Source organism: Phoenix dactylifera, chromosome 12, assembly GCF_051530095.1.
Source record: "Phoenix dactylifera cultivar Ajwa chromosome 12, Ajwa_hap1_PhDact_Kaust_v1.1, whole genome shotgun sequence".
NCBI lineage: Eukaryota > Viridiplantae > Streptophyta > Magnoliopsida > Arecales > Arecaceae > Phoenix > Phoenix dactylifera.
Window position 1 is genome coordinate 5,929,172 of NC_143201.1, and position 19,474 is coordinate 5,948,645.

Here is a 19,474-nt window from a genome sequence, read left to right on the forward strand (position 1 = left end):
GAATTTTAGTCCCACATCGGCTAATCAGTGGAAAGGTCTGTGCCTTATAATGAGGAGGCCTAAAACCTTTCCTCACGAGGGCCATTTTGTGGGACAAAACCGTGAGGGATGCCCAAGCCCCCTGTACGAGCTCCGCGCCTGCAGGTGGTGCGCATCCTGTACGAGCTCCGCGCCTGCGGGGCCCAGAGCGGACAATACCTCGGGAGGGACGCAGCCACTTTCCCTGCTCGGCCGGTGTGCGGGCTGTTGCCGGGGTGAAAATTCCGCAACAGATGGCGCTAGAAGGAGGGCCTGAACCTCCGGCCACGCACATACCTTCCCGCTGGAGGGGCTGTGTTGTGGGATGGGGTTCCGAACTTTATTCCCACATCGGCTAATCAGCGGAAAGGTCTGTGCCTTATAATGAGGAGGCCTAAAACCTTTCCTCACGAGGGCCCTTTTGTGGGACAAAACCGTGAGGGACGCCCAAGCCCCCTGTACGAGCTCCGTGCCTGCAGGTGGTGCGCATCCTGTGCGAGCTCCGCGCCCGCGGAGCCCAGAGCGGACAATACCTCGGGAGGGACGCAGCCGCTTTCCCTGCTCGGCCGGTGTGCGGGCTGTTGCCGGGGTGAAAATTCCGCAACAGATGGCGCTAGAAGGAGGGCCTGAACCTCCGGCCATGCACATACCTTCCCGCTGGAGGGGCTGTGTTGTGGGATGGGGTTCCGAACTTTATTCCCACATCGGCTAATCAGCGGAAAGGTCTGTGCCTTATAATGAGGAGGCCTAAAACCTTTCCTCACGAGGGCCCTTTTGTGGGACAAAACCGTGAGGGACGCCCAAGCCCCCTGTACGAGCTCCGTGCCTGCAGGTGGGTGCGCACCCTGTGCGAGCTCTGCGCCCGTGGGGCCCAGAGCGGACAATACCTCGGGAGGGACGCAGCCGCTTTCCCTGCTCGGCCGGTGTGCGGGCTATTGCCAGGGTGAAAATTCCGCAACAGATGGCGCTAAAAGAAGGGCCTGAACCTCTGGCCACGCACATACCTTCCCGCTGGGGGGGCTGTGTTGTGGGATGGGGTTCCGAACTTTAGTCCCACATCGGCTAATCAGCGGAAAGGTCTGTGCCTTATAATGAGGAGGCCTAAAATCTTTCCTCACGAGGGCCCTTTTGTGGGACAAAACCGTGAGGGACGCCCAAGCCCCCTGTACGAGCTCCACGCCTGCAGGTGGGTGCGCACCCTGTGCGAGCTCCGCGCCCGCGGAGCCCAGAGCGGACAATACCTCAGGAGGGACGCAGCCGCTTTTCCTGCTCGGCCGGTGTGCGGGCTGTTGCCGGGGTGAAAATTCCGCAACAGATGGCGCTAGAAGGAGGGCCTGAATCTCCGGCCACGCACATATCTTCCCGCTGAAGGGGCTATGTTGTGGGATGGGGTTTCGAACTTTATTCCCACATCGGCTAATCAGCGGAAAGGTCTGTGCCTTATAATGAGGATGCCTAAAACCTTTCTTCACGAGGGCCCTTTTGTGGGACAAAACCGTGAGGGACGCCCAAGCCCCATGTACGAGCTTCGCGCCTGCAGGTGGGTGCGCACCCCATGCGAGCTCCGCGCCCGCGGGGCCCAGAGCGGACAATACCTCGGGAGGGACGCAGCCGCTTTCCCTGCTCGGCCGGTGTGCGAGCTGTTGCCGGGGTGAAAATCCCGCAACAGATGGCGCTAGAAGGAGGGCTTGAACCTCCGGCCACGCACATACCTTCCCACTGGGGGGGCTGTGTTGTGGGATGGAGTTCCGAACTTTAGTCCCACATCGGCTAATCAGCGGAAAGGTCTGTGCCTTATAATGAGGAGGCCTGAAACCTTTCCTCACGAGGGCCCTTTTGTGGGACAAAACCGTGAGGGACGCCCAAGCCCCCTGTACGAGCTCCGCGCCTGCAGGTGGGTGCGCACCACGTGCGAGCTCCGCACCCGCGGGGCCCAGAGCGGACAATACCTCGGGAGGGACGCAGCCACTTTTCCTGCTCGGCCGGTGTGCAGGCTGTTGCCAGGGTGAAAATTCCGCAACAGATGGCGCTAGAAGGAGGGCCTGAACCTCCGGCCACGCGCATACATTCCCGCTGGAGGGGTTGTGTTGTGGGATGGGGTTCCGAACTTTAGTCCCACATCGGCTAATCAGCGGAAAGGTCTGTGCCTTATAATGAGGAGGCCTAAAATCTTTCCTCACGAGGACCTTTTTGTGGGACAAAACCGTGAGGGACGCCCAAGCCCCCTGTACGAGCTCCGCACCTGCAGGGGGGTGCGCACCCCGTGCGAGCTCCGCGCCCGCAGGGCTCAGAGCGGACAATACCTCGGGAGGGACGCAGCCGCTTTTCCTGCTCGGCCGGTGTGCGGGCTGTTGCCAGGGTGAAAATCCCGCAACAGGATGCATAGAGAGAGACTGTGTGCACACATGTTAGATTTAGCTACACTCGAGTGAAGCTCCACTTAAATATAGTTAGGTCTAGATACGACAATGAAGTCTTATATGAATCATACAAGTCATTGATTGTGATCTACTGTCTCTAAACTATTTAGTACGAAAAATCATATGATTAAGAAATCTTTAGACTATACATCAAATAACCAAAAATTTAGATAGTTTAAATAACATGAAACAACATATTTTTTGACTCCTAATCATATGATTTTTTTTATGTATAAATAATTTAGAATTATTAGATCATATTCAATGGCTCGGATCATTGATATGGAATCTTCATCATCTAATATACACTTGATAGGACTTGAGTGAAGATTCACTCAAGTGTAGCAAGATCTATATATATGTGTGTGTACAAATATTTGTATATATGTATAATTGTGTGCATGTAAGTATTATGTGTGCATGTGTTGCATACTTGCACGCATGATAATTCTAATATCTCACTTTTAATGATAAGTTTAATGAGATAAGATCCTCACTACTTCATGTAAGAATGGTGGAATTAAGTTCTTCAGTATTAATTATCCGATAGATGGGTACCACTATACGACGATGAAAGGTGATTACTAGTTAGGGCTCGTTTGGTTCACGAAAAAAGAAGGGGGAAAAGTATGGTCAACGGAAAAGTAATGAGATGCCTCTTATTTAGTTGGAGTTTTCAAAGAAAAGAGACGGAAAAATTATATTTTCATAGGAATATGATTCCCACATTTCTTTGAAAAGTCTTTCCCATGAAAAATATGGAAAAGTTACTTTCTCGTGAGCCGGAAATTACTCCATTTTTATTTTTTCTCAAAAAAGCCCTTCAGCATTAAAGATGCATTAAAGACCTAATTTTTATTAAGGGTATAATAGAAATTATATATAACTTTCTAGAAAAGTGGATAATCAACCAAACATAAACACTCTGAAAATCTGTCATTTTTCCATTGTCAACCAAACATGCCAAAAGTACTTTCCGAGACATTTTCTTTCCAGGAATCATATTTCTAGGAGGAAAAATACTTCTCGCAAACCAAACGAGCCCTTATTACATAAATTAGAGAGGATCCAAGACCATATTGATCATTTATTCCTACTTTCCCTTTTATTGAGCAATGCAATGGTAATGTGGTGTCCCTAGGGTTTGAATCATGGATCTTTGCTAAGAACAAATCCTGAAGAGGGGTGCCAACTAGGTCTTCTGATCATTCAGTGAAATTACACTCTAACTGCACTATGAATCATAATAGAGATGCATCCACCCAAGAAAAAGTTATCAACTTCTTACGTAGGTAAGCTGAACAAAGTCCTTCCTCGGCGAGCCAACCCATGACATGATGTACCTCTCACTGTACACATGTGAAACCTGCTATAAGAACAAGGGCGCAACAGAGCAATTATGTCATCCAAGGTCACCTCATGGTATAAACCTGCACCACTCCATATGCCCTTGATTGGTGGGGTTGAAGCTGGTTGAGAATCTCCTTCAAACCACATAGCTGACACCCTACCCACACACACACACAGGCCACTGTGAGCATCCCTCCATGGAAACTAAGATTTTTCAAGCTTGCCCCACTTTTAAAGAGTTCAAGATCATCTCATTCCTTCCAATGTATACTTTGTCTATATATTCTTGATAGAATATTCATCATACTAAAAAAAATGGGGTGCATGCTGACAAATAAAATCTAGTATTTTTTTTTTCTTACGTCTGTCATTGTCACCAGCATTAGAGTGACACTTAGATATAGTAATTGACAAAAAGAACGGTACAGATATCAGATTAGGTGATCTAGTTGTTAAAATTAATGGAGCTTTGGTTGTCCAAACCATGGCTCTCCAATGATTCCTTCTTCCTTGTGCCCGCTTCTTCTCCCTGCCTTCTCCCCTGGGGACTTTCTACTTATAGGAGGGATATCACATACGGTCCGTCATATGGATAACATCCAAATAAGCAGGGAAAAAAAATTGATGGATGCTGCACATGCTCCTTCCATTCTACATACTAAACCAAGTTTGCAGTAACATTCTATTAAGATTTTTCATTTTATTTATCTTAATTTCTACCAAAGTTCGCTGTTTTGGTACTGGATCCCGTACCGGTGCCATATTAGTACAGTATCAGTACGATATAGTACAGAATTTTTTAACATGTCGACGCTCGGTACGCCATTCGTACTGAGTATTCGTATCGTCCGATTCGAGCCGATACGACATACCATACTTTCTATGACCCACTAATCTCATACAACTTGAATCTCTATGATGATTATCAATTACCATTGCCTAAAGATGAATAATTATCAAATAACACGATAGCATTCGTGAGCCCTTTTCATTCAATAGCTATCCATCATCTTACGATGATTACTAACAATTATATGGTATTTTGCCATGCGGCCCATGCATCATTTGAATGTTTTTTATTTTCTTATATCAGCTTTCCTACCATGTCTGTCCCAAGCCAAGCTCATGAACACTGGACCACGGTCCCACATCCTTTTTTATTAAAAGTTTCAGGGCAGAGGCATTAAATCCATGCAGCGACCGTTGTGGGCCGCGTTCGGAGCAAACGGAACGCCACCGCAAACAAGCGAACGCCAAACGACAAACGAAAGGCGAAGGCTGCAGCGCCTACGGGCGCCCGCGTGTCAAAACATTTGTGTCAGAGATTCTTCTGCTCCTTTTTTTCTCTCTCAACCCCCACCCAAGCCTCACTCAACAGCTACAACATAGCATCTATCTATTGCCAAAAAAAATAACTACAGCATTGCATCACAAGAAGGAAAGGGAAAAATCCATCATATATTAAAAATATACAAGCATATAACTCCAAAGATTTTGCTCGCCATGTGGCAGTTATAATTGATCCAATCTTCATATAATTGATGCATGACAGAATAAATTTTTTTTTCCCCATATGCAATCCACTTATATCAGTCTAGCTCGCCATCACAAGTCATCTTATATATATCGGTGAATATATATGGCAATTTATGATCTGATCCGTTAATTCGATTTGATATAAATAAATTTGGATCATCAATAAATTGACCTATCAAAATTCTTTTATTAAACAAATCAGGATCAGATTTAGATATTTGATCTATTTAACCAATTTAATGATTAGATCGTATCATAAGATATGTTTAACTCGTTTAAAACCTACTTAATCTATTTCTATCCAATTTACTCTGACCTAAATTACCTATTTAACTCATGTAAATTTGTTTAATCCATTAAAAATTTATTTAACATGGTTAACCATTTTCACCTGATTCGACCTGCTTAGTAAATAGTTTATTCAGGTCGGATTAGATTGCCTATTTAATGAAAATGTCAGATTTAAATCTGAATTTTAATATGTTTATTAAACAAATTGCCTATCAATTTTTTTCGATTGATAAATTTTTGACCGATCCGCATTCGACCTGATCTGTATCCAACCCAATCCGATCGGGTTGCGACCTCTAGTACCAGAAAGCATTTGATGATCAAAAATAGACTAGTTATGTATTACAGATGGTAACAATGAACCGAGTTGTTGCTTTTCATTCCTGTGGACCAATTCTTGCTTGTCGCCTAAACTGCGATAACTCTGAAAAGCCTTCGATCTCAATCATCCAATTTATGGTTTTATAAACATATATAGCCGTGCACATGATCTAATATAATGGGTGGGCCATTGCAAGATTCTGATCTAAATTAATAACTCATGCACTGAACCCTGCAATCTTGAATGAATGAATAAATAATTCAAGCCTACAATATGACCAACTCCATACCACAGCCAGCTAGCCAATACCCAGGATTCTTATCTGCTACTGCTACCACTATCATCACCACCACTACTATTGATCTAGCAACAGAGCTTATTTAATTATTCGATGTCGGCCACATAAGCTTGTGACAGTGGAGTGATGAATCATAATCTTCTCCACCCCACTCCCTTCTGCACCCTCCCCATCCAGTCCCAATGCAGACTGCAAGAGAGCTCCATGATAGAGTGTGTTGTTTTGAGCTGAAAGAGTGCAAGAAGACCTCATGGCCGTATCCTTGGTTCTTCCCTCCCTCAGAAAAGACACTCAAAAAGAGGGCCAAGGTCCCACCGGGACCCAGTTCTTTTGGGCATAGAGGACAATTATTTTGGCTCTGGTTTAAAGGTTTGACCCAGAGGCATGTATGGATGGCATTGGGAGGTGTGCCATTGGGTACCCTGATTAGGTGAATTCACTGCTGCTAGCCGCATGGCAAGGACTTGCAAGTTGTTTAAAAATCTTTTAGTTTTTCTTTTTATTCTTTAACTTTTCCTGTGAGAGGAAAGAGGTTGATAGGCTGTCAGAACTTAAAAATCAGTGAGTTAGGCTGGAATTTCAATTTAAAACGGCTAATTTGATTAGCAAACATGTGAAGCAGCAGTTGAACTTGACATGGATTGATTAAACTCAATTAAAATTGATAGTTATTATTGATTTATTTTTAAGATTTTAAGTTTTTAAAAGCAACCAATGAGTGTGCTAACATAATAGTTGAGCTCATGTTCTAAGATACATTAGATGTGTGTGACAATTAACACCTTACTTTACATCTAAGAGCTTGCCCTTCAATTTTTATTATTAAATTATCAATAAAAAATATATTATTTTTTGACAAAACTAGTGTCATTTGTATTTTTAAAATAATTTTAATTATTTATTAATATACAATTACAGTAGTTAGTTCAAAATATATAATTTAAGATTTTGAACAATCAAATTGTTGCATGTTACATGGACGGTTTTAAACTCAATAACTAAATGATTCGGCTCCAATCTAGAGCTCAAGCTACCTCTAGCTCATAATTGGATCAGTAGGAATACAATTGTTGTATTGGAAACTCATGAGAGGCATCTGATTGGCATGATGAATAGGGAAAGCAAAGGATGGTGGGATTCCTTTTTATTTTGCTGCCATCTGTTCCAATTTGAACCTAAGCTGGTGGAACAAAAATTCTCTAGCATGTACATGGAGGGGATCATATGAAATATTTTTTAAAAAAATTAAATATTAAATTATAAATAAAAAATATTTTATATTTATCAACTAAATTATTATTATTTGTATTTAAAAATAATTTTAATCATAATATATTTCTTTTGAACTTTAATTTAGTACAATCAGGTCATCGAACTTCTAAATTCATTTCATATTACTGGCATGATGAAACCGTCATGAGGACGATGTAGTTAGATAGAATTCACAGCTAGGGTCTGTATTGAACCAACTTAAAAGTTCAACGACGTGATTACACTAAATTAGAAGTTTAGAAGAAAATTAAATACCTTCAAATAATTTAAAATTTTTTGCATGTTTATTTTTTTAAGAAAAAACATAGCTGAGAATATATAACTTAAGATATTATTTAAACTTGAACCCGAGGAGGCTCGCCGTGGAAACACGGAGGAGGGGGAGGAGGGGAAAAGCGGGCGCTGGTTTTCAGAAGAGGCTCTGTCACCGTACGCTTTTGTTTTTGCGTTTCCATCAGAACTACGGAAAAGGAGCAGGCAAGCTGCAAGCACTAAGAAGTAGATGGTTCACGGGCTAAAGGGGTAGGATTTGGCCTCCAAAACATGCTCATGCTTGTGTTGTCATCAAAACATATGTTCTTCCACTAGCTTTTGTTGGTGCAGCTCCAAGTAGTATATGATCGATACAAAAACGCCTTGGCTCCTTTTGGCAATGTGGAATCATTGCCATGGGAAATTCCCACTTGGTTTGTGCTCCTGTTTGTTTGTTTTTCGGTATAACGGCTGTTTATCCTATTCTGATATAATTTGTGCTTCCTTTTGAATGCATTTCTCGGAGACTTATTTTAAATTGCATAAAGTAGATAATATGATCATAATTGAGTGCATGCAATTGAACAAATAAGTTGTGTTACATATGGACACGAACCGTTAGGCACATAATGTCATTGTTGATGCCATATGATACAAGATTGAGTGTGATAAGTTTTGGGAGTGATTAATTGAAGAAGCTGATGGAATGTTTGCATGACTATGGAGTATAGGTTTTCCCCGACGACATGCTAGGGCTGATGTAATGATTTGGGAGAGGTAAGTAGAGAAAGGAAGGATCCACAAAAGAATTTTCATTTTGCCATTGTACAATTTCAGCCCTTCTAGGCTTGGTGGCTAACATTTGGCACTTGCATTTGAAAAGTTGTCTTCGTAATATTCATGATGTTTTTACTCAAAATACGCTAGATAGTATGTCATATAATTTAAACAAACTATAATTGGTGCAAATCCTCTATAATTCTAATGGAAGAAAGTTGCATGTCTGCAACAATTAAATATGTCTTTTAAATCATCAACCCTACCTCGAGTAAGTTTTTTTTTTTTTTTTTGTGGGGAGCAGAAGGGGCTAATTCTCATCAGAATTTGAACCCTCGACCTCTTACCCAAGTGGTAGCGGATGATATTATTCGAACTAGAGTTTGGTGGTCCTCTTAGTCCAATGAGAGATGAAAGCTATGCTCAAATTCCAACAATAACAATCTTCGATGTACCTAGACTGCTCAAATTTTTCATAGTCATCGAGGTAGAGGATTCACATCTAGAGAAATTGCAATAGCACCCTTTTTCTAGAATTATAATGGTAGAAAGTCTGGCCAAGGATGGGACTCGAACACATTATCGATATAGGTAGTCAAAGCCCTCGAGAACACATTATCGATACAATCACCTACGTTGATCATGCGACCTCCACCTACAGATATCTGAAGTATTTATAAAAAATTATTTCCTTTTTGTTAGCCACACTTCTCTTAAGCATCTCTTTGTAGTTATCCTTTGCAGGGTACAAGATTAGGATCGTGTTTAACATATAAGGATGAACTTACCAAATTTTACCTTCCAATGGAAAACGTGATCATAGGTAAACAATCTCCAAAATGCCCCTATTCAAAGGCATTTACTAACTGTGTTTTATTTTCACATCTGCCTCGCTCTGATTAGTAATGTACTCAAGGAAACTTCTTCACTTGGTGTTTGCTTTGAATAAAGCAGGACAAAGCTTCTTGGAATAGGTAATTTAAGATTATAGGAATAGGGAAGGAATAGTTGTTCCAAATAAAGCTTCTTAGTAATATTTCTAGGATAAGGCCTTCAAGGACCAAAATATCCTCATCCTTAGAACTCTCAATGGAACTTTCAATCAGATTCTAGAGGATGTTTGGATAGACAACATCCTCTTCCCCAACTTATTTGAGAACTCCCCATGATAGAGAAGCTCATGTTATCAACTTATGGAATCTATTCCTCTTCAAAGAGCTTGCAGGTATCTTGAGCTAACTTGGCTCCCCTACAAGTTTTAAGGTTTTTCTTTAGCATGCTTTTGAAGAACAGGCTCAAACACTGGTGAAATATCAAAAAGAGAAGGTTGGGTTCGCTTCTTTTGCTACCCACTTGCACCATGGGGCTTAACTCAGTGCATCATCTCTTCCATCTTTGCACCTTCTTTATTTGAAATCTGATTAGAGCTAGATGTAAGGTTCATTGTATAAGGTGTCCAAGAAAAGAGCTCTCCAAACTCTTTTTAACTCCAGCTTGGAATTGGTTGATCACCCTCGATCATAACCTGGTCACCTTAGAAAGGCATAAGATTATAGGAGGATCTTCTTGCAGCAATCCAAGTACAATAAATATGGTCTCAAATGATGCAATCTCCATAATACTCTCTTGGAACCGCGTTATTCCTCACTTCTCTGCTTCTTAATCAAGTCTTGCATCTGCTCTTCTCCCTTCCACCTCTATAACAACACATGAGCAAAACCTTAAAAAAAAAAAAAAACGAATGCACAACATATCAATGGAATTACCATCATTTCCATCTCTATGGACTTGTTTGACATGTCAGCTTGTGGATTTTCTCAACCAACTACATTTTGTCGAGTATCAAACTAAGGGTTCAGGCTGTATATTTTGTACTAAAGAATGATTGATCTTCTTTCAAAATGTCAACCACTGGATCATGCCTTGTACAGATCTCAAAAAGCGCTCTAACATTTTATTTCATTTATTTCCACATATCTTGAAGTAGACATTGTGATCTAGTAGTTAAAGTCATGAAAGAAGGTGAATCATTTTTTCAAGCGAAAAATACAACCAGAACCCATCAAACTAAAATTCAAGGAGATAGATCGATGTACAATATATTTGATTCGACTCGTACCCCGACACCGCCGCACTCGAACCGAGCCTAGGTTTACTTATAATATTTGGTGGAATGAGTAGCCAAATTTGTTGCCTAAGATCACTTTAAAACAGGTTTGGCAAAACTCCATAAAGAGGGCAATGATTAACAGTAGAAAAGGGCAAAAGACAAATCTAGCAAGGATCCATAGTAATTCTCAGACATGATATTTAACCGCTAGGGTTTGCCACCAGGGCATATGTCCTTCATCCAGGATGTAGATGGAAAAAGCTTCAATAACATAGAAATCTCACACAAACAAGGTACACATTCATCCATTATATGACTTGCTTCCATGATTGGCAACTGGTGCCTAGCTAAGAGGTTATCAATGAGTGGAATAATATATATAAAAGCTACATGATAGCCATGTTGCCTCTTTGTGTGAGTTCTTCTCTATGCTAACCTTGTGCACCTTGATGATTTAGAATCTTCAGTTGCTAGGTCAGTCCCTTCCCAATATTTATTTCAAAATCTAGTGGTGCAGCAAACAATCTTCATGTGGTCATCTTCGACGTCCAACCTATCACCGGAAAATTTCGAAACCTACGCTAATTTAGTAACAAGGATATATAAACACTGCATTCTCTAGCTAGCACCACTTTTTTTTTTTTTTTGTCCCCATTGTTTGATTTTGCTAATCCTCCTAGAGTTCTAGAGTTTAAATGAAATGTCCTATATAATGACATATTCTAAAATATGTTCACTTATAAAATTACTCGCCACCTAATCTCTTAACTAGCCATATAAGATATGCTTATCTAAACAAAGTCTTTTGGTTCTAACCTCATGATTAGGTTTCCTGTAATCAAAGTCTTTTCCTTTGCGGAAAGCATGCAAAAAAGCAAAAGAATGATGATGGTTTGGTGGTATGTGCAACAACCACACCAGAAACTGGTGTGCTTGCAGTCCGGACCTTTGTTCATGTTGCTCCATTCCCATTCCAACTACAATGGTTTTGGCCTTTTGCTGTGGGAGCTTTGGCCCACCCCTGTCCCCTTGTTCTATATTAACTTGTCCCTCTCAGTGAGGAGAAGCTGGAGAGAGAGAGAGAGAGAGAGAGAGAGAGAGACAGAGAGAGAGAGAGAGACTCCACACTTAAGAGGGATGGGTTGATACAAGCTGATCACAGTGGCTGTACATGAGACCAGCACAGGAACCCTAATCCTTTCATGGCTTTACCTCTCACTCCAAACGAAAAAACAAAGTACTGCAAGCCCAAGAACGCCTTGGAAATAGTTGTCTGTGCTTCTTTCGGTTAAATAATTGACTTGGACTTCAGTTGTGGTTAGGATTGTTTAAGTAGCATCGTAGAGCAGATTTTGCACCAATATTTGTAGGGGTTCGGGTTGTATCTTTTTTTACGATGTCGACTGTTGAATCTTAAAGCGCTCCAATCTTCTTTATGCATCCATTAATTTGTACTGATTTTGAAGTGATCATATACTGCACGATCTAATGGTGGATTCATTCGAAGGAAGAAAAATATTTCTTCGAGGTCCGAGAAAGGAAGTAGCTTGCCTTGCCACTGGTGGCAAGCTCAATAACCCTACACTCTCAAAAGTGTGGGTGAGAGTACCTGTATTAAACTAATAAGCACAATGCTTGGGGAGTGTGGATCTCACCTATGCCCCCATGAACAGGGTTCACTGTAGGTTGCTCTCATCACTTGTGGTGAGGTAAACTTGTTCCTTCTCAAAAGAGCATGCTTCCTAAGTTTTCTAGATGACAGATTGAAGGGCTTCGAGATTCACATTCGGAGTATGATGCCAATCCAATTGTTCATTGGCATACTGAAGTATGGGGATAGGTATTCAAGACTTAGAGAAATATGGAGTTTATAAGAAATAAAGTATAGGAAACAAAAATGGAAAAAATAAAGATTGGGTAATATTTATAATTTAAAATTTTATTTAAGTGAACATGAGCATAGGAACAACATCCCAAATGACAAGAAGAAAGCATCATTTGACCTGGAGCCTATTCTTGTTTCCTTAAAATATTATGAATACTTCTTGAATAAATCATAAAATATGAAAATAATGAACAATTCTCAATTGATTTGTTTGACAAAAAGGTTATAAGTAACTTAATTTTAATAGATTCAATATATAGTTAATATTGCACATTCATGAGTAGTTAGAGTAGCAGCACAAATCTCAAGCTTTGCTATGCATTACGCCAAAGACTTTCATCACAAGGGAGTTCTTTGTTTACCTAACTATTGGACACACATTGATAAATATATAAAATCCACACCCTCATTACCTTGGATGATATAAATTGGTATATTTTGATGTATTTTCGTATTTGATATTAATATATTAATTGAAAATTTTCAATGTTGTTATTCATTTATTGAACAATAAGTTAAATTTATAAATATCTAAATCAACGGCTAAAAATAATATGTAATCTCATTTTTATTGTACTTAGAAAGATTTTATATCATTTTCCTTGTTGGACAAGATCTTGGAATATCATGGTTGTCTTTATAATTTTCCCACCTTCCACTCTCAACTAAGAGAATTTGTTATCTTGGTTCATCTAGAAACCAATCACACCCTTGAAGATGGCCAACATCTCATCTTTTAAGAATGTTGACTATCCAATCACACTATGAAAAACTTTCCTCCTAAATAGCTGTAACAATCGAGGACTTTACCCAAAAATGCTATTCAGGTATTAATTCAATTTCTTAGCTTTATATAATTAGTACCTAAGATCTACTCAGTGCATAGTTGATGTAGGACTATACATATATCTATACAAGTCTTCACATACTTTTTTTGTTTAAGCCTTGGCATCCTCATTAGGCTAAGAGTTCAAATCTATTCAAATCTAATTACAAGTACCACAAATTTAATCACAAATACCAAAATTAGTTCATGGTCAGCCTAAATAGATCCGTATTGTAGCGTCTCCTAGTCCATATGAACTATGAGCCCGGTTCGCTTTGATACCATTTATAACAATCTAAGATCTCGCTCCAAAAAGGCTAGCTGAAAGATGTTATTTAGATTCATTGGCTCTGTATAAATATTTAAGATTTACGAAGTATATAGCCGATGTGAGACTAAGCACACACTCGCATGAGTCCTCACAGTAGATCTAAACAAAATTGTTATGCGATGCATCATTTTCTGCAATGTAGCTTTTGGTTGAGAGATAAGTTGGGATAAATAGGAATTTGTCTATTTATGCTGCCAATCAACATTAAACACGTAACTTGAAAATAACTTTATCTTGCTCGAGGATAACCGACTCGCTTAACCATTTATTTTATGGAGAGGAATGAAATATCTGTATCTTGTGATAAAAGGGGGCATTTATTCTTTATTCTTCATGTAAATCACTAATTTCTCATGTAACCCCTTATTATCCACATTTTCAGCTCTCCTGTAATATTTTACAGATAATAACAAAGCAATTTAAACCAAACAACATTTATGTTTAATCCAAAAATACCAGAGCATTCAAGGAATATGAAGGAAAAGAGCCAACTTTCACACCTTTCGAGTCTTGCAACTAAATGCAGCCATTTTAAGAGTGATTGTCAATATCAAGTTAGTAATCTTTCATGCCAATTTCTTTCTCAACTCTAATCCACAATGATGGAAGATAGAACATGGATATGAATGCAGCAATACAAATTCTCTACAACTCTGCTGATAAAAATTTCCCACAATTAAGATATAACCTAACTTGGAACCACATCTAGTACATTGAGATAGTTGATTTTTAGTAAAGGAAAAATTCACAAAAGTTCTTTCAAACTTATAAAAAACTACCAGGTTCCCAGTTGTAGAAATAGAAGAAGAATAAATCTTGAAATGAATTGCATGAGAACAGAGGTGAGCAATGGCTATAAAATACAAAACCACTTGGCAAGACCAATTTTAGCTAATATAGGAACAACAAGTGGAGATAGATTGGTAAATGGGAATAAGACCAATTTTATCTAAGTAAAAATAGAAACGACTAGTAGAGATAGTTTGGGAAATGGGAATAAGAACAACAAGTGGAGATAGATTGGTAAATGGGAATGAGAATAACATCAATTGATGGCATAGTAATTGAATTTCCAAATTTGGGAGAAATTATAAACTTTCCTCCATGTCTTGTGATTACTTTTAAAAATCTTACCATGAGTGAGCTGACAATTCAACTCCTCTCTTGTGCTCCCGAGATTGTCACACCACATAACAAGCCAAATACCCAAATATCACAAAGGATCGAGTAAGAGGTGATTAAATAAAAAATACTATGAAATAAATTAAATAATCTTATACAGATACCTTATACAAATTTAATTTTAAATATAAATGACTTGATGACTCAAAAAAACTGTTCAAAGGGCTAATGAGAAAGGATGCAGTTTAGTTTGGGGTTTCTTTCCAACCTTCAACCTCTCGCAATTGCGAAATAGAAAATTTTACATTCGCTAGTGAATTATATTTGCCTGAGTTTATATATTAGTGCCAATCAACATAAATATATAAACACAATTAAAGTAGTGTCTTTCTATTTGAATAAGGATGTATACATTTATAGGCATATGCCAACTTAAATTGTGTCCATGAGGAAAAACCTTTATATTTGTAGAATAATTTTCCCTAAGTAAAAATTTTGAATGTAGAAGCACCACTGCTTAATTTTCTAATCGCACTGATATTTTATCATGTTAATCCCTAATGTCATCTTTGTGACTACATATATTATATAGTTGTTTTCTCCAGTGAGTTGAGTAACAATTACACCTATGGTATATCCTATCGGCCCGAACTGAACGATAAGAGATGCACCGTACTGCATCGGTTCGATATCGATACTCGATACATAAAAAAATTCCGTACTAATATTGTAATGGTGTGACACCTATACAAGATTCAGTACTAAGATGGAAAACTTTGTTTATATGTTTTAAAAGTAAGGCTCTCATCATGGTTGAGATAAAGTATCAATCTCTTGCTAATGTAATGCAAAGGAAACTGTAGCCTTGATTAACTCAGCCAATATAAATTGGTCATGAAATATTGGAAAATATGATCAACTATTATTCTTTCCCTTATTCTATTTATTTAAATAATATTTGACTTAATAAATCTTGAAATAAATTTTAAATATATTTTTTAATTATAGATCAACTGTACTGGCCAAAATTTCAACATTTGTATTATTCTATATCGCCCGAGATCTCGGTATTGACTAGGATATTTGAAAATTTAAATTTTACATATCTGAAAACCTAGATCCTTTTTAAATCTTCTCACTCAAATCTTGGTTGATATAATTCAATAAATATCTCTATCATATTATATCATCTATAATTTTGGTATCATCTAGCATATCCGAAATGCTAGCTCTTTTCTAATTTTTCTCACCTTACAATTCCTAGCAGATGATCCGACTAATATCTTTATTCGTAATTTATCGCCGAGATTTCAGTATCTACCAAGATATCAGAAAATCTGGTTCCACCACCTAATCTTAGTTAACAAATAATCTGACCCATATATTTGATGTAGCATGCCCGCCGAGATATCCGAAAATCTAGATTTCATTTAAACTTTCCCACCCTTGCTTGAAAATATATATAGGCTACTCTGGGTGAGAACAGTGCCAACTCAAGTGAAATGCTGTTGATAGGTGGTGGGGGTGTGGTTAGAGAATACAAGTTTTTTCTGGACTGTATTAAAAGAAACAAAGGGAAGGGCAAAAGTGAGAGGCTATGTATTTGGAGCACTCCCTTTCCTTTCCCCACCACCCTTACATCAGATTCTGAGAGGGGGGCCAGGGTTAATGGTCATATTTTAAGAGTACCAACCTTCTCTAAAACTCCCTCCTCTCTCTGCTCAAATGCACTAAATCCATTTCTCCACCATTATTTCTCACACTCTAGGATGAGAAACCCAGAAAAGAAAATGATCTCTTTCGTAGGTCTTCTTTAGTTGCTTCCTTGCCCTGTTTTTTTTTTCTTCTTGTCTCCCACATCTCTTAAAAATATTGTCTTGGGTCTAGAAGAAGAAAAAAATTGGCCCTGTTCTTCTGTTCGGTGGAAGGGATGAGCAAAGAAGACGATATCAAGTTCCTCAAGATACAGGTACGCCTTTCTTTTCTCTCCTTTTCGTTATGTCTTTGCTTCTTCTGAACTCAAGGTCTTACCATAGTCAGTCATCTCTCTTTGTTTCCTTTTTGTTCCATGCTATTTCTTGAGCATTAGTCTTAACATTTATCATGTTTCTAAATGTCAAGGTTTTTTTTAATTATTTTTTCCTCCTTTTTTTCTCTATTTTTTTGGGTGTCTTGGCCCAACTGCAGACCTGTGTTCTCAAAGTGAGCATACACTGTGAGGGATGTAAGAAGAAGGTGAAGAAATTGCTTCAGAAAATTGATGGTACTCCCATTTCCAAAGCTCTGGTTTGGTAGTGTTTTTAGCACTATTATGAAAAACAAAAAGAGTTGTTCCTCTCATTTTGCTTTATCTATCGTAGTTTGAATCCCCACATATCTCTGATGAAATCTTTGTTCTTGCCTCTTTTTCTTTCTTCGTCTTTCTATTTTATATTGCTGTTGATCTCAGGAGTGTACACCACCACAATAGATGCAGAGCAAGGGAAGGTGACTGTTTCAGGCAATGTTGATCCTGCCACCCTCATAAAAAAGCTTGGAAAGGCTGGCAAGCATGCAGAGCTGTTGGCTCCGAAGGGTGGCAACCACAGCAGCAGCAGCAGCAACCAATTCCAGAAGCCACAGCCTGAGCAGCGGAAAGGCCAACCCAAAGACAATGGCAAGCCCCAGCAGAAGGGTGGTGGTGGTGGTGGTGGGAAAGACCACAAGGTTCAGCAACCACCACCACAACAGCAGCAGCAGCAGCAGCAGCAGCAGCAGCGAGAACAGCTGCTGCAGCAACAGTTACAGCAGTTGCAGCAGATGAAAGGATTCGAAAATCTGAAGCTTCCCCCATTGAAGGACCTGAAGCTCCCTATGTCAAAGGATCAGAAATCTGTGAGCTTTGCGCCTCTCCCCGAAGATGGCGGCAGCGACTATGATGATCTCGATGACTTTGATGATGAGGACCTGGATGATATGGATGGATTTGATGCGGATTTTGATGAAGATTTCAAGAACATCAAGATTAAGACCATGAATGCACCACCCAATGGGAATGGGGTGAATGACAAGAAGGGTGGCAGCAGTGGCGGTGGGAATTCTAAGAAGGGAGGAGGAGGTGGTGGTAGTGGTGCTGGAGATGCCATGGTGCAAGACAAGGGCATGGGTGGCAATAATGGGCAGAAGAATGGTAATGGCGGTGGTGGTAAAAAAGGTGGCGGCGGCGGTGGGAATCTGAACCATGGTGCCGGCAATAGTGGTGGCGGAGCTGCCGGGAAGAATGGTGGTGGGCCTGGGCCACAGGATAACAAGAATGGAGGGAACAATAGCAAGGCCAGTGGCAATGGTGGTAACAATAGCAAGGCCAATGGCAATGGTGGGAACAATAGCAACAGTGCAGCCAGTGGAGGCAAGAAGGGTGGTGGTGGTGTTGGTAATGGAAAGAATGATGTGGGTGGTGGTGGTGGGAGCCAACCAGTGGTGAATCCCAACATGATGGGCCCAGGCTGCCCTGGTTTGGGATTGAGCCAGATGGGGAACATGCATGCCCCCATGGCCCAGATGGGGAACATGCATGCTCCCATGGCCCAGATGGGGGCCATCCCGGCGGCCGTCCAGGGCCTTCCCACCGGCGGTGCACCGCCCGGATACTTCCAAGGGGGAATGGTGGCACCGCCACCGGAGATGATGGCTGCTGCAAACCCATACCAGCAGCAGTACATGGCTGCCATGATGCAGCAGCAGCAGCAACAGCAGAAGATGATGATGATGAATGGCCAGGATCGTGCGTATCAGCCGATGATGGGGTATGCTCGACCGCCACCACCAATGTACATGTACCAGCCACCGCCACCACCCCAGGGGGAGCCATACACCAACTTCTTCAGTGATGAGAACCCTAGTAGTTGCTCAATTATGTGAAGCAAGTTATTTGGTGGTGGTGGTCAGGAGACTAGGTTCTGCTTCATAATTTCTTTGCCTATCTCTTCTTAAGTTCTCTGTGTGGGAAGTTTCATTCAAAGAGAAGAGGCATTACCAGTGGTTCTGCTGCATATAGATGGAAGATGGGTAATTTAGGTTTTTTTTTTCTCTTTACTTTTTCATGAGGAAAATGCTTTCTTGCATCTCAAGTGGAAGTTAGGTCAAAGGCATATTTATATATCTATATAGGGTTAATTATAATATCTAATCTTTTAGGAGGTAAGGGGTTGTATGGTTCTCTTATGGTATTATAAGATGTGAAAGGAGTAGAAAGTGAATGTAATGTGAGTTTAGATTCTGGAGAGCTTTATAGCCTTCATTGGATGTGTCAATATGCATTTACAAATCGGGAAATAATGATAATAATGGAGATCGCAGAACGTCCCATCCATTAAAGATGAATGCTTGGTGCATTGCTTTTTTTGGACCGGCATACTGATGTTTCTTCATCATTGAGTTGTCTTTTTTTTTTTTTTTAGTTTTACTGGCTATGCTCACGTTAAAGTAGTATAAGTAGCCGATGTACTCAAAAAAAATAAAAAAATAAAAAAAAAAACAAAAAATGTTGCGGCAAAAAGGCATCACATCAATTTTCGATCTTCTTTGCCCCAAGATAATTTTCTTCGAGATGATTTGTTACTAGCAATGCATTCATTTCGCAAAGACTTAGGCAAGATCCTTAGCAAATGTTGGCACCTTTGTTC

At 40.0% G+C, this 19,474-nt stretch overlaps 1 protein-coding gene across 1 annotated transcript; it reads left to right on the plus strand.

Annotated features, from left to right (window-relative positions):
- The first annotated feature begins 16,399 nt into the window (after nucleotides 1-16,399).
- LOC103712346 (uncharacterized) lies at nucleotides 16,400-19,166 on the plus strand. The gene is made up of 3 exons (XM_008798843.4): nucleotides 16,400-16,779; nucleotides 16,998-17,073; nucleotides 17,260-19,166. The coding sequence occupies exons 1-3, from the start codon at nucleotides 16,741-16,743 to the stop codon at nucleotides 18,708-18,710; spliced, it is 1,566 nt and encodes a 521-aa protein (XP_008797065.2). The 5' UTR covers nucleotides 16,400-16,740; the 3' UTR covers nucleotides 18,711-19,166.
- The last annotated feature ends 308 nt before the right edge of the window (nucleotides 19,167-19,474 follow it).

What these genes read in the sequence shown, in the direction of transcription:
- LOC103712346 (XM_008798843.4), top strand. Translation starts at nt 16,741, where the DNA reads ATGAGCAAAGAAGACGATATCAAGTTCCTCAAGATACAG. An exon ending in TCAAGTTCCTCAAGATACAG is followed by an intron (nt 16,780 to 16,997) that starts GTACGCCTTTCT and finishes GCCCAACTGCAG; the next exon opens with ACCTGTGTTCTCAAAGTGAG. An exon ending in ATTGCTTCAGAAAATTGATG is followed by an intron (nt 17,074 to 17,259) that starts GTACTCCCATTT and finishes TGTTGATCTCAG; the next exon opens with GAGTGTACACCACCACAATA.